Genomic DNA, 14,759 nt, shown 5'->3' with positions numbered 1-14,759 from the left:
TTTTCTGGGAGAGCAAATCTTTCTAATTATTGGTTTTTAGAAGTTATTTCTAAAATCTGTACATAAAGGAAGAAACAAAGTATTTCTTTAAAATATATGATTAGTTTTATATTATTAGTAATATGCATAATAAGTTTTTTTTAAATATTCAGAAAAGTATTAAAAAAAAATGTTTTAATGTATCTTCAGTCTATATTATTCTAAATTACAAAATATTTATTGTTTATATTTGTATTAGATTGATAAATCACATGGTTAATGTTTTGTAGTACTGCAAATTTTAGAATTTAAATTTTAAATTATTTCTAGTAAGATATTTAATGTGGTAAGAAATTAATATAAATAATATACATTAAAAATTTTAATGAGTAACTATATTTTGATTTATACTTATTTTGTTTTTTAGGTTTTGCTGATGCAGCTGTAGAACCAACAGATTTTCCAATAGCACCAGCTTATGCAATGCCTAAAGTAATTAAAAATTTGTTTACACTATTAATATTTTTTGTGTATAATAAAATTTAGTAGTATGCAAAATTTATCTTTATGTTAATTTAAATTATATACTGTGTTAGAACATAGTAAATTTCAAAGATATGAGTTATATGAGATTTGTTGTTTCAAAGCAGAAATATGCTATGATTCTCAGTTTCACTCATTGTATGCAAGCTTGACTTAAAATGATCTAGCTATGAATGTTGATCCAAGTGAATTGGATTTAAATTTCTTAGATCCATGCAGATATGGGTCAGTGTTAATGATAACTTATTATTAACAGAATAGTTATGTAATATAATTACTTTCTGAATTATTTCTAATGTACTTTGGATAGTTTTGTTTGAATTTTTGTTATAAACATACCTATAAAATTCATACTAGCAAATTAATATTTTGGTTATAACAGAAACAATTATTTTTAGTTATTTAAGTTTTTAATTATTTAAGTGTGTGTGTATATATATATATATATTAATTACATTATGGAATTTTTATTAGCTAACTTCTAGATTTCTTGATATGTTAAGACAAATTATTGATAAATAGGAGTGGGTCTGCAGATATGCAATTAGATTTTTGTTATTGGATCCTATGATCTATTCCAGAGAGATTGAGTTGAAGAGTTTGAAATTTTTCTGTCATTTTATACAGGGAGACAATAAGAAATTTTTTGCAAACTTCAGTATCAGGTTCACTAACAAGCAATCTGTGTATTTTTTCCTTTTTTTATTCTTTATACCCCATGGACACTAAGATAACCTTTTTATCAAGTCCATTGTGCATTCAGCCAGACCTCTAATGGAATGACTGAGTGGTGAGGGACAGGCCCTGACATATTTGGAATGGATTGCTCCCTCAAAAAATTTCTTTGATTTTTCAACCCAATTGGATTTATTCCAAGGTTTTTTGAGTGGTATACTCACATCTTAACTGCTTGGTCATCCAGCCATCAAAGCTCTCTCCAAAATCAATTTTCTGCTCTTTATAAGTGTCCACTTTGATAATAATTCATGCCCCTTTCATTGTTGAAGGATATTTATCAAGAGCCAAAGTAGCTGGAAGGATTTAGGTTGTATTGTACTTAGCACCTATTGTTGTGTACAAAGAAAGCTTTATGAAATATATTCATACTCCCAATGCCCTATCCCATGGGTAACACATGTTGTCCACTAGTTATTTATATTGTCTGTATGTTAAAAATATATTATAATTATTATTAAATATCTGTATTAATTTACTTATATCTTTTCTCCTCAAACCAGAAGTTGAGTACATCTACAAAATTTTAATTGTAGATGATAATTATCTTCTGGAAGATTAATAACTTTCTAATCACAAGTTTTTAGAAAATTATTTCTAAATTACTTAGGAAAAGAAAGAAATAATTTCTTCCAGCTTCTAATAATATTGTATTTAGTATGTCATTCATAAACCAATTTGTTAATAGTAACTTTTAACATTGTTCAAAATATTATTTAGAAAAATATAATTTGTTATATTGATAGATTAAAACATATGGAAATTACATTTTTTTAATATCTTTAATACCTTGAGACAAAAGCTTTCTTATATTTATGTTTTTTTCAAGTTAAATGCATTTTATATTAATGATGAGACAGTTTATTTGAGTTGTTTGGTCCAATACAAAAAATTCTATTTTTTTACCATCACATGAAATAATGTAACTGAAATTCTCTATTAACATAATTTTTAATCTTTTAATTTTAGAAAATTTATTGAAAGTAATAACTATATATTTCTGAGACAACTCAGTTCTCAAAATAAAATTCAAAAAGATTAAGGGCAGAAAAATTTTTTTCCTAAATGCTTGGTAAAGAACTTATTTATCTATGACAGAAATTATTTATGATTTTTATGTAGCAAATTCAGTATATGAAATTTTATAATTATTTTTTCTGTATATTACCATGTATCTGAATGTTTATAATAATAATTTTTACTGTTTGTAAAACACTAAATACGTAATAATTGTTTTTGATGTAACAATGAATATAATATTTTAGGAAAGACTGGTAATATCCAAATATTAATTAATTGATTTGTAATATACTAATATTCCAACTCAAAATTATAACTTAATTCCAGTGTCGAGAATTACCTGTTAACATGCTAAAATATTTTATTGATAATTGTTTTAGGTGTTACAGCAAGTAGGAAAGAAGACTGAAGATATTTCAATGTGGGAAATTAATGAAGCATTCAGTGTTGTTGTTTTAGCCAATATAAAACAAATGAATTTAGATCCTTCTAAAGTAAATATTAATGGTGGTGCTGTAAGTTTAGGTCATCCCATAGGGTAAGAGTTATTAATGATTATTAATATATACATACATTCTTTGATTTTAAATTACATTTAAATGTTTGTTTTTAGTATGTCAGGTGCAAGAATTGTTAACCATATGGTTTTTAATTTAAAACCTGGAGAATATGGTATGGCAGGTATATGTAATGGTGGCGGTGGAGCATCTGCTATTCTGATTCAACGAATCTCATGAAATATAGCAAATTTTCAATAATGAATGTAAAATAATTTGTAAATGTTATGTATTTTTAAAGAAAAAAAGAATGCTATTTCTATCAGTTAAAACATGTTTATTACTATATTTGTGACAAAATTTGACACAGTGACCTTATGAGGTAGGAAAATTTAATATTTATAAATAAATAAAAATAATTCTGAAATGTTTTTTTTTTAATTTATATCATATTTCATATGCAAGTTGTAGACTGATAATATGAGTTAATATTCTGTTGGTTTGATTGTATATTGTGACTAGAATTTTTTGTCAAATCAATCATATTACTGTTTGAATATATATCTTGTTCTTTCTTATTAGAATTGATTAAGTCTCCATCACTGAAATATTCCAATTTTAATTTTTCTAAATTTCTTGAAGGGACATTTAAATTTATATATGACTGAAATTTATTGTCTATTTCACAATTTAAATTGACTTTTTCTAACAAATTATCTTCAGATGCTGCTAAACACTTTGACTTATCAATTCCATTTAATTCACTCAACATTTCTTCAGATTTTGAACGTTGATATGAAGGAACCAAAAGAATTGGATGTCTACATCTTGGGACGTTTTTATTTTCTGAATTAGGATTTAACGAAAAACCCAAATTGTGATGAGATGTAGAATGCAATTCTAGCATCTTTGGCTGAATAGATTTATTGATGAAGTTTTTATTCTTGATGTGCTTTTCATATCTTCCCACACATTCTTTTCTTTCTAGTTCTAATTTTTTTTCTATAGTCTGATGTAATGAGTTAAGATGATTTTTTGTTTGGTGCTCCAAGTATTCGATCCGGGCATTTAGGTTTCTGTGATTGTAATCAACACAATTGATAACTTGTTCTTTACCCTGCTTCTAATATTTTTTCCACTCTCTTAATTAAAGGTTTACAATAGCAGTTATGTCCAAAACCTGTTGGTCCCTAAATAAGAAAATAAGCTAGGATGAATTTTTGTCATAAATTTCAAAAACAATTCAAACAAAAGTAATAAATTAAACAGTTTTTAGAAATATAAAATGCCAGTTGAAATATTCACAAATTTATATTTTTATTAAATCATATGTTTAACATAGGCCTAGTCAACCAAATTTGGGTTGCAGTTACAGAGGAGAGGAGAAAAAGGACTTTTAAATTATATTTTTTGTAAATATGACAAATCAATGATAATCCTAATTTATTAGAAACTTCAAAAAATCATGTTTTGCATTTGAAATAAGGTAATCACTTTATGTACAAAATTATTCATTGTTTGTATTCAGCAATCATATAAGATAAAAAATATTTTATATATGTTTGTTATAGGTTTTCATATAACTCTAGTGTTGCAAGTCAAGAGATTCACTTTCCAATACAACTGCCATAATAATCTACCAGAACACTAACAACTTAAAAAACTGGATTTATAAAAGAATTTCTATAAATTCACCTTTGGTCAACATTTCAACATATCAGATTTAATAGAAAATATAATAACTTTGCAACATGGATTCATCAAATACTCTTTGCACTAGCAAAGTGGCTCTGTGTTGTGAAGTGGGTTGCTGTAAGTGACAACCCTCTGTTAGTAAATATTATATTTAAAGTTTCATACACATGGTCATTATGTTCAAATGTAGACAGGTATCTCACTTCTACCATTGATAATTTCAATAAACTATTTTAATTAAGTGAAACAAACATTATGCTTCTGGATATTTAACTGAATGTAGAATTTTTGGTAGGCCTCAAAAAATGGACCATGGGTTGGCCAGACCTGGTTTAAGAAATACACCAAATATGACTAACTTTTATTTTGTCTTAATTTTATTTGTTTATCTGAATTTAAAACCATAGTAACAACTGTTAACTTTACTGTTATATCATCAAGAATTTCCATAACTCTAAGACATACATTTCTACTATTTACAATATGAGTATTACACTATATTAAATTTATGAAGTAATTTAAATGACATTTTCTGTTTAAATATCAAATGCCTTATGAAATTTGTTCAAACTTTTATTATGAAAAGTTTTTAATTTACTTATCAGTTAGAATACAAATCTTCTTTGAAGTAAAAATATAAACAATAACCTCTTTAAAATTGTGATACAGAGTTTTGATTTTTTTTTTTAAATAAAAATAAAAATTATATATATATGAATCATATCAGAAATTTTTACTATAATTTACCATATACGTGGTACGATCCAAAAGTTCGGGGAATGCAGTAATCTACAACAACAAAAGCATGTATTTGAAGTTACAGCGTATGAAATGGATTCTACCAAACCACCTCTACGTGTTCAGGTTAATTTCACCCATGTCATGTGATTAAACCGCGAGCGCTGCTGTTTTTTTCCGGAGATAGTTACCTTTGTCCTGCGACGTAATCAAAGTGGAGTTTCAAGAACAACCTCCAACATTAAATTTTGTCAGCGTTTAGGTAAAACACCTATGGAGATTTTAAAATTGCTAAGAAAGGTGTACAGTGATTCTACGGTGAAAGGTCACGGTGAAGTCGAAATGTTGGAGGTTGTTCTTGAAACTCCACTTTGATTATGTCACAGGACAAAGGTAACTATCTCCGGAAAAAAACAGCAGCGCTTGCAGTTTAATCACATGACATGGGTGAAATTAACCTGAACACGTAGAGGTGGTTTGGTACAATCCATTCCATACGCTGTAACTTCAAATACATGCTTTTGTTGTCATAGATTACTGCATTCCCCGAACTTTTGGATTGTACTACGTATTATTGATTTCTAAATAAAAAAATTTCTATTATTGATTTCTAAATAAATAAATAAAATTACTTATATAGGAAAGACAACTTTTATAAAATCAGTTTATTATATAGTAAAATATTATTATTTAAAAAAAACGGAAAAAAAAGCATCCTAATATATAAAGTATTTTCTTAATAGAAACAATTTTAATAAATCTTTATAAAAATTTTTAATAAGATATTTATTGGTTCTCATCCTACAATCGTCAATTGAAATGTGTCAAACATATCCAGTTTGTAAACAAGCTGATTTAAGAGAAATGAATCAATTTAATAATTCTTGCAAAGAAAAAGCTCTTGTTTACATTAGTAAAAAACAAAGAAAAGTTTAATTTTTTCAAGTTAAATTTGAAAATTTTATTTTTTTTTATATTAGTAAAATTTATCAACTTATTATTATAGCATAAAAAATTACTTTTTTATGCTATTAAATGTCAAGAGATGATATACAGAACTAAAGCTATATTTTGTCATTATAGTGTAAGTCACATGCAAAAAAAATACTATGTAATTTATAGTAAAGAGATGTCTAAACATTTCTTTACTACAAATTTTTAATTATTATCCTGAACGTCTATTTTATTTTTATATCTATTTTGAAATACTTGATTTTATTTTTTATTGCACAAAGCAAATAAGAACATAAATATGCTTAAAAACTTTTCAAGTTTACATTTGTTCTTGTTCTTCATTCAAACTGTATATTTTACTGTATTTGAATCTGAAGATGAAACATTGAAGTTTATTTAATCTTAATAAATAAACTTGGTTTTTATATTCTTAATTTTATAGCTACAGTAGAGAGTCGTTTATCGGAACACCGGTTATCCGAACGCTTTCCAGTCGGACTGTGTCGTGCTGAATTGAACTTTTTTGATACTAGATTTACTTCTAAAGTATAATTTTTATGTTTTTATATTCTTCAATATATTTATTTTGTTTGTACAAAATAAAGAAATAATTTTTAATGATACAATAGCCTCGATTATTATTATAAAAATTTTCGTCAGGTTTAAAATCAACGAAAATTCAACACAAAGCGACATGCAATGGAGAAAAATTTCAACATCGGACAGGTTAATACATTTTTTCATACATAATCGGTTATCTGAAAAATCAGTTATCCGAACAACCCCAGTCCCCAACTGATTCGGATAAACGACTCTCTACTGTATTAGAAAATAATTATTAACTGCATATAATATTTTCTCCTTTGAAGCATCTATTTCATAGATAGCATAAATTCAGATATAAAAACTTAAAACTTATCAATATGCAGATTCATTGCAAACATAAACTAAACAATTTCATAGCATTTTAATATTTTTAGCATCTTTAAATTTTTTTCTGAAGTTTTATTATTTTATATCTCTGAAAACAAATGATATTAGAATGATTTTAACTTTGGTATTTTAGGTTATAAATAGGTCTGTATTAATAATTAATTCTATTGTCTATTGTTAGTTTTTAAGTTTTATTTTTTTGATAGAAAATATTAAACTTTTTTCAATAATTTTTTCAAGAAATGTATTATTAATAAGTATTCTTATATTGATCCAAATTATTACTGCATTGACTTATATTTCTGATACATAGAGATGTAGAGTTTTGATTATTCAAGTAATGTGTACCACAAAAGGTACTTCAGATAATCAGAAAATCAAATAATGTAGAATATTCGACATAAAGTGATTGATTTTTAACAATATTTTTGCATTTTGTCGAAGTTTTATGATTATTACAATTAAAATTTTTTTAAAACTTCTAGAACCCTTTTCAATTATTATGCATTGCTCAGTTGAGATTCATGAAATGCACTATATTGTACTAAATTCTCTTGTCTGTTTACAAAGTATGTGGGAAATCCAGAAAGTAACTTATGTTTTTGGCCACTAGGGGCATGGGTTTGGGCTAGAGCTGCCATTTTGGTGTTAAAGCATCTCCTCACTCATTACACATTCAGCTGTGTTAGCGTGTGGTTTGTGTTGCTTCTGTATTGTGTGCTGCAATTGAAAATCCAGTTAGTTGTGAAGTGCAATCAGTGATTAAGTTTTTGTTGGAAAAAACCACATACTAATTGAAATTCATTGGCAACTTTGTGAGGTGTATGGACACAATGTAATGAGTGAAGGCAGAGTGAGGCAATGGGGCATTATGTTTAAAAATGACTCCACTAATGTTCACAATGAAAAGTGGTGGCTGATTGAGCATTTTGACTAAACTGGTGATGAAAGTCAATGGAAAGATTCATGAAAACCATTGCTTCAGAATTATGGAGCTCATGTTTGAGGTTACACAAATTTCACGAAGTTCATTGCATGAAGTTGTAATGCACAAGCTAAGCTACCATAAATTTTTTGCCAGGTGGATACTGAAAATCATGTCAGATGACCACAAAAAAAACAGTGCTTGGCAGCATCGTTGACATTTCTAGAAGTCATCACAGAGATGGTGACTCACTTCTCGATCATGTCATAACTGGGGATGAGACTTAGATAAAAACCTTGACTTGTGAAACGAAAAACCAGTCTATGGTGTGGAACACACAAGTTCTCCCACAAAACCAAGGAAATGTTTACAAACATTGTCAGCAAGAAAGATAATGACAACTGTTTTTTGGAACAGAATGTGCTTCTGGTGGATTTCCTTGAATGTGGTTCAACAATAAGCTCTGAGAGATATTGTGAAACATTAAAAAAGTTAAGAAGAGCAATTCAAAACAAACATTAGGGAAAATTGAGTTCCAAGATTTTTTTTTTATGACTGCCTGCATAAGGCCAATTGCACTCGGTGGCTCTTGGATGGTTTCATATTGGAGATCTTTGTTCATGTACTATACAGTCCAGATCTTGCGCCAAGCAACTACCATTTGTTTCCACGCATAAAATTGTGGCTTGCAACAAGGCGCTTTGATAACAATGTGGAACTGGCAGGCCTGAATGAGTGGTTAGTCTCAAGTGACAAAATTCTATAATTATGAAATTAATAAACTGGTGATGATAAGTGCCTCAATTTGAATGGTGACAATGTTGAAAAATAGTTTAAGAGTATGGCTTTCAAATGTATATAATAAAACTTAGGTTTTTTTTATATTCTAAAACATAAGTTACTTTCTGGATTGCCCCCGTACTATTACACACTTCACCTTGGATAATTAAGAGTCTTAGTTAGTTAGGTATAGTTTAAAGCAGGGGTGTCCAACCCACAACCCACTGGCCACATGTAGCCAAGGCAAGTTCCAAAGTGGCCCAATAAACATGTAAACAAAACTGACAAATTTTTTAAAATTATTTATTTATTTATTTCAATGACATAAAAATAAAATATGTATAAACCTTTATACATATTTTATTTTTGAGTGAAAAAGAAATATTTTCAAATACTTTGAAATGTGTGAATGCGGAAGGAATACTTAATAAAGCTGGAGTTGTGACTCAAAGGATTATAGACCCAAATTCAAGGAAATGAGAGAAAGACCAAAAGATAAAAAGTAGTGAGAAAGATTAAATAGACCTTCTGTTATGCAAATATTGACTCTTAATTTTCCAACCTTCCTCACTTCTTTATCTTTTGTTCTTTCTCTCCTTTCCCCGCATTTGGGTCTATAATCTTTTGAGTCCCAACTCCAGTTTTATTTAGTATTCCTTCTAGCGTTGCAAGATTTGGCTACCCTTTTTTAGTTTGGCATAAAAAATAGCATTTGGTGCATAGGCTACTTTTTGGGCTACATATTATTTATAAATATATTAGTCGAATAATAATGCACTTTAAAATGGTGTTTCCTCGTTTTTTATTAATAGAGACCCAAATAAAACAAATATTTGTGTTTTTCAAATAAATTTTTGTTTGTCTCCTTTATAATAAATGAATCTTGGAAATCTATCTATTTCTAAGTAAAAATTGAAAGTGTCTGTAGAAATAATTTTTTAAAATACCCTTTTTTGTGATAAAGTTTTAATACTTATTACTATAATCTAGACATGTTAATCCTTAAATATACAAGTATATTTAAGGATTAACACGTCTAGATTATAGTAGTAAGGATTGGGCCACAAGTGTATATAATATACTTGTGGCCCAAAACTCCATGACTTGTTCCAATGTGGCCCAGAAAAAGGTTGGATACCCCTGGTTTAAAGTATTCCAAGATGCAATACATTAATTTTTTAAAAGAATCAACAGACAAACACCTTTTAAGCAATTTCGTGTTAGAATATCAATACAGCCAATCTTTTTAAATATATATTTTCTAAGCATGTATATTTTGCATAGAGAAGAAATGACCTATCTATGAATTATCGTATGTATATTTTAAAAAATTGAAGTTTATGTGCATTATTATGGTACTCATTTTCTACAAACTTTCAGTGAGGCATTTTATTTCATTTAAAAACCTAAATGTTTAAAAAAATTTTTCAAAGTACTTATATTCAATCAAATATAAAATTACTTTTTTTTTAGTTACCTAGCATCTAGTTACTATTATGGAAATATATTGGAGTTCCATTAATTGAGACAACTCTAATTTGATATCCATCTAAAGAAGATTCTATTATTTTCAAGAGCTTTCTTAGCAGTAAAAATGTTTTCAACAAAAATTAAGTTAAATGTTCTTACTTTTTTAATATTTCCTGCCAAATCTATGTAATATTGTTCTCCTTTCATCAGTGGTTCACTAGGCAAAGTATTGAGCTTGATAGGAGGAAATACATCTGGATTTGGAAACATATGGCATCCATATGGGCTCTGTTGTTTTTTGTATCTTTGATATTCCATGTCACTCCTTTCAAAATTCCATTTATTTTCCTAAAATGATAGTTTATCAGCTTAAAAGAATGGAGCATTAATTTTTTAAAAATTCTTACCTTCCAAAATTGTTCAGCATTATCAGTACTATCTCTGCTTCCTTGAGATGCCTCACTGAATCTTCCCTGCAAATTTCCCAGTCTTCCCTGCAAATTTCTCTCTCTTATATGTCTTAATAAAATGTGTTCAATTTCTGTGTATTTCTTTCTTCTTGCAATATCCAACGGCTTTTCTTTTTGCTGCAAATATTACCTTATTTTATCGACCACATTCATTCTTAATTAGAATGATTTCACTTACTTTATTTTTGATAAACTGACTACATCCTGCATTAAGAAATATTTGAGATAACTTCTTTCTTCCCATAGCAACTGATATATGTAAAGCAGTATCTCCATTCTGAAAATAAGTAAATATACATACAGTATATGTTTAAAATATCTTACTGTTGAAAATCCATTATACAATCAAGTAATTTTTCCATTTAAGACTAATATTTCAACCTTAACTAATACATATATTTGAGTCAAGAGACTCCTTATGCACTTCATTAGACAAAAATCTTTGATATAATTTATTATTAATACATTGAAAGTCATAAATTGAATTTATATATTTAAATAATAATTGGTTTTCTTAACTTATTAAACATCTTAAAAATAACTTCTAATTAAATGATATAAAAATAACATTTTTTAATAATTTATTATTAAATTCTTTGTTTTATATTCTAAAAACTGAGATGAAAATTGCTTATCTATGAATTATTGTAATTAGTCAATAATTTCATATTTTATATGCAAGTAAATTATAAGTTATTTTGTTTATTGTCTTACACAGTCAAAAAGGCTACTAATTTCATCACTTTCATCAGACAGTAAAATTTTCCACCATAAAAGATCATAAATGTAACATCTACAATATATTTCAGTTAATAATTAAAAGCTCTCAATCTGACAATATCAAAATTGTAAAAGTTGAACTAAGTGTTTGGAAATGCAATTCATCATTTTGATTAGCATTTTCATCATTATTTTAGGTTGACATTCCATCAGTTATACTGAAGGAAGTGTTAGATTTACTTGTCAGTAATATCTTATCTAATTCTTATTTAATTACTTTCACATCAGATAAGTATGAAATTTTGTTTCCTCAATCCTAAATATCATTTTTTATTAGCAAACTGTAATTAAGATTTTATTCATAAGTTAAACTTATTTGTTAGTTATGAAACAATATAAGATATTAGTTGTGTAATGAGAGAATTAATAATTTCTCGTGTCATTTCAAAGTATTTAACGTAAATTAAAATTACTCTGGATTTGAAATTTGTCACAATTTTTTCTTCTATTTTCTTTATATTGTAATATATATATATTGATAAGTTGCGTGTTAAATAATAACTTCTATAGTTTTAAACAGATATACCTTATTTGTTTCATTTATGTTGCAATGAGCGCTGATGAGAATTCTAGCTACTCCTGCATGACCATATCTTGCTGCAGTGTGAAGAGGGGTGTCACCATACTGAAAATAAAATATTTCGTTTAGAACAAACAAATACTTCTCTCGTTTACTTCCTTAATTTTCTACTTACACTGTTTTTTATATCAGGCTTGCATCCTGCCAAGAGCAAAATACGACAGCTCTGATTGTGCCCGTTCTGACAGGTCAGATGGAGTGCCGAAAATCCTGCCTAACAGTTATTAAAATTAAGAAACTGGTTAAAGTAACCGAGATTTTACAACATTGACAACACTAACTTTATTTTTTGCATAAACATCAGCTCCCTTCTTGCATAAAATTTCAATGGTTTGACTGAATCCATTCCAGGCTGCTTGATGCAAAGCGGTGTTTCCATGCTATATCAATATAGAAATAAATATATTGTTGTTGTTGTTGTTGTCAACTTTACGTTAAATAGTATGGGTTTTATTTATATAAAAAAAAGGAACATTTAAAACAAACTGTCGAATTTGTTCATCATCGTCAAGAACCAGCTGCACAGAACAGGTTGACAAAATGCTGTAGGCTATCTACTTTGTCTCCCGAAACATTACTTGACTTCCGTCTCTCATCTACAGCACGTTCTTACAAGTCTATCATTATGTACCAGTCGTTGACCTTGCTTTCTTTACTAACCTCACTGGCACGTTTGCCTCCCCTCTAATGGTAGCCTGCCACTATCGTTGGGACGCCCGGCATTTTCATCTATCTATTTCAAAATTTCGAAATCTTACGGGAAAATAATTAGCACGGAAAAAAAAACAAGAACAAACGACACGCGCTTTACTTACGCCATCATTTGTCGTTCACTCTAAAAGAAAAACGGGATCAACTTTGCGTGACGTAGTGAAAACTCAAGTGTGTAATGAGGCTTTTGTTTTTTAAATCGCTCGTAAAATATTTTATGCCATTGGAGTAAATTTTTGTTGAAATGGCGCTTGTTTGGCAGGTGCTTCTGATAATTTACATAGCAACAAAAGCTGGGATTCGTGGAGATGTAAATTATCAGAACTCGCAATTATCATTTGACAATGGCGAAACAAAAACTAACCTTAGGTATGCGTGCTATAGAAAGTTTTTCGGTCTGTTATCTCGTGTATCTGACATTTAACAATTCGACAGTTATCTGCCAGTAAATTTACAAAGTTTTGTATATTACTCGGTTGTATTAGTAAACAGGTTTTTTTGCCTGCCGATACGTGTAGTGTTTTATAAAAATTTATCAATAATTTGTTGCGTGCTACACAATTAGTCTTATTAGTAACGCTATCGTTAGGTACTAGAAAGGTTCTGAAACAATAGTAGATACGATCTTACAAGACAGAACCACTTTTTTTTGTAGCTTTTTCATATAAAAAGTATTAATTGAGACGATAGTATTAAGTGATAGTAGAACAGAACCGTTTGTAATAGCAGTTGTGAGAATTTTTATAAATGTTTTATGTATGAATCGATTATAGAAGTATTCGTTTGTTACAAGATAACGCCGAATTAGTAAAGGAATGGGTTCTACAGAGTTAGACAAGTAGCTAATTCCTGCGAGATAACTTTAATATTAACTATTTAACCGAGCACTCGGAAGACAATACAGCTTGCTTACATAGCAAATATATCGTGACTCTAGTACAGCGGTCTTGACCCGTCACGAAGGAAAAAGTAAGAAAAATCTCACCTCGTTAATCACATTAACGCGAACACCGAAATCCAAAAGTTCTCTAATTCTGTCCACGTTCCCCGTCGAAGCGGCAGAATGCAGAGATTCGCCTTCTTCCTGAAATTAATCGTACACGTAATCGATTTTTAATCACCAAAAAAATAAATAAGAGGGGAAACGTGTACAGTACTTACGCAAAAGTCGTTGGAAGAGCGATTCCTTTGTCGAAATTTTGGCAATCTGAAACTCCGCAGCATGAGTTAACATCCCAAACTCAGAAATAATAGTAACCTGTAGTTTCGAGATGACGGCAAATAAAATAAAAATTACGAAAAGTTTTAAAGTTTTTCTGCCGGTTTTTTTTAGCCCGGATGCTTTATTCTTCTCGGCGTTCTCGAACAAACTGGCATTTTTTAACCCCGGGCTCAAGAAGCCGCCGCATCGTGAACTTGAATCACGACCAGACATTGCACGACAACGAAACTACTACGTCACTTTGTTGCCATATTAATAATAAACGTGCGCGACGTCGCTAACATATAAATTAAGCCCGGAAACACGATCCGAAAAATTTATTATATAGATTATAAATTCTTCGAGAAAGGATTTACGGCAGATGCAGGCTCACCGCGAAGAAAATGACGTGATTTAAGAATCGCGTTGCTTTTGTCGTCATCCGGATTCCACGCGATATTTTTCGCTAGGGTTTGGCCCTTTTAAACATAATAATAAAGGAGTCGGGAGCAAAATTTTTTCTAGAATTTTTTCTCTCCGAGAATATGTATTTTTTTTTTTATACACTCCATTAACTATTTAAAGAATGGTATGCTACTTACTGCGATGAAAGTTTAATTGTCTCGTTCGAGTCGTCGTCCAATTATGTGGATGGTCTGTTGACACATCGCGTGCCTTTCAGCCAATGTAAAAAAGTTACCTCCATTTTTAAACGCTCCACCAATCACGTAACAGGTTTTTATTTCGA

The 14,759-nt window shown here is 28.9% G+C and overlaps 3 protein-coding genes across 4 annotated transcripts in view; 1 reads left to right on the top strand and 2 right to left on the bottom strand.

The window, feature by feature from the left end:
- LOC136972407 (moesin/ezrin/radixin homolog 1-like) overlaps positions 1–3,416 on the bottom strand; it is a 62,396-nt gene extending 58,980 nt beyond the window's left edge. Inside the window, exon 1 of the mRNA XM_067267003.1 lies at positions 3,405–3,416. The gene's annotated coding sequence lies outside the window, so the exon portion shown is untranslated. The remainder of the gene's footprint in view (positions 1–3,404) is intronic.
- Acat1 (Acetyl-CoA acetyltransferase 1) overlaps positions 1–4,720 on the top strand; it is a 20,456-nt gene extending 15,736 nt beyond the window's left edge. The window contains exons 11-14 of one of the 2 annotated variants that reach the window (XM_067267009.1): positions 407–471; positions 2,658–2,815; positions 2,891–3,156; positions 4,346–4,720. In XM_067267009.1, coding sequence (XP_067123110.1) covers positions 407–471; positions 2,658–2,815; positions 2,891–3,014 — 347 coding nt within the window. In that variant the 3' untranslated portion in view covers positions 3,015–3,156; positions 4,346–4,720. Of the gene's footprint in view, positions 1–406; positions 472–2,657; positions 2,816–2,890; positions 4,261–4,345 lie in introns of both variants that reach the window. The other variant, XM_067267008.1, reaches the window with a different exon arrangement.
- LOC136972414 (ankyrin repeat domain-containing protein 6-like) lies at positions 3,788–14,759 on the bottom strand. The gene is made up of 10 exons (XM_067267011.1): positions 14,614–14,759; positions 13,972–14,068; positions 13,796–13,894; positions 12,381–12,479; positions 12,215–12,313; positions 12,046–12,144; positions 10,918–11,016; positions 10,677–10,856; positions 10,429–10,617; positions 3,788–3,964 (listed from the first exon to the last, which is right to left on the bottom strand). The coding sequence occupies exons 2-10, from the start codon at positions 14,032–14,034 to the stop codon at positions 3,887–3,889; spliced, it is 1,005 nt and encodes a 334-aa protein (XP_067123112.1). The 5' UTR covers positions 14,035–14,068; positions 14,614–14,759; the 3' UTR covers positions 3,788–3,886.

The sequence above is a fragment of the Centruroides vittatus genome, unplaced genomic scaffold (assembly GCF_030686945.1).
Source record: "Centruroides vittatus isolate TY-2023 unplaced genomic scaffold, ASM3068694v2 contig_290, whole genome shotgun sequence".
Classification (NCBI taxonomy): Eukaryota; Metazoa; Arthropoda; class Arachnida; order Scorpiones; family Buthidae; genus Centruroides; species Centruroides vittatus.
This window is presented reverse-complemented; position numbering and strand designations above follow the sequence as displayed.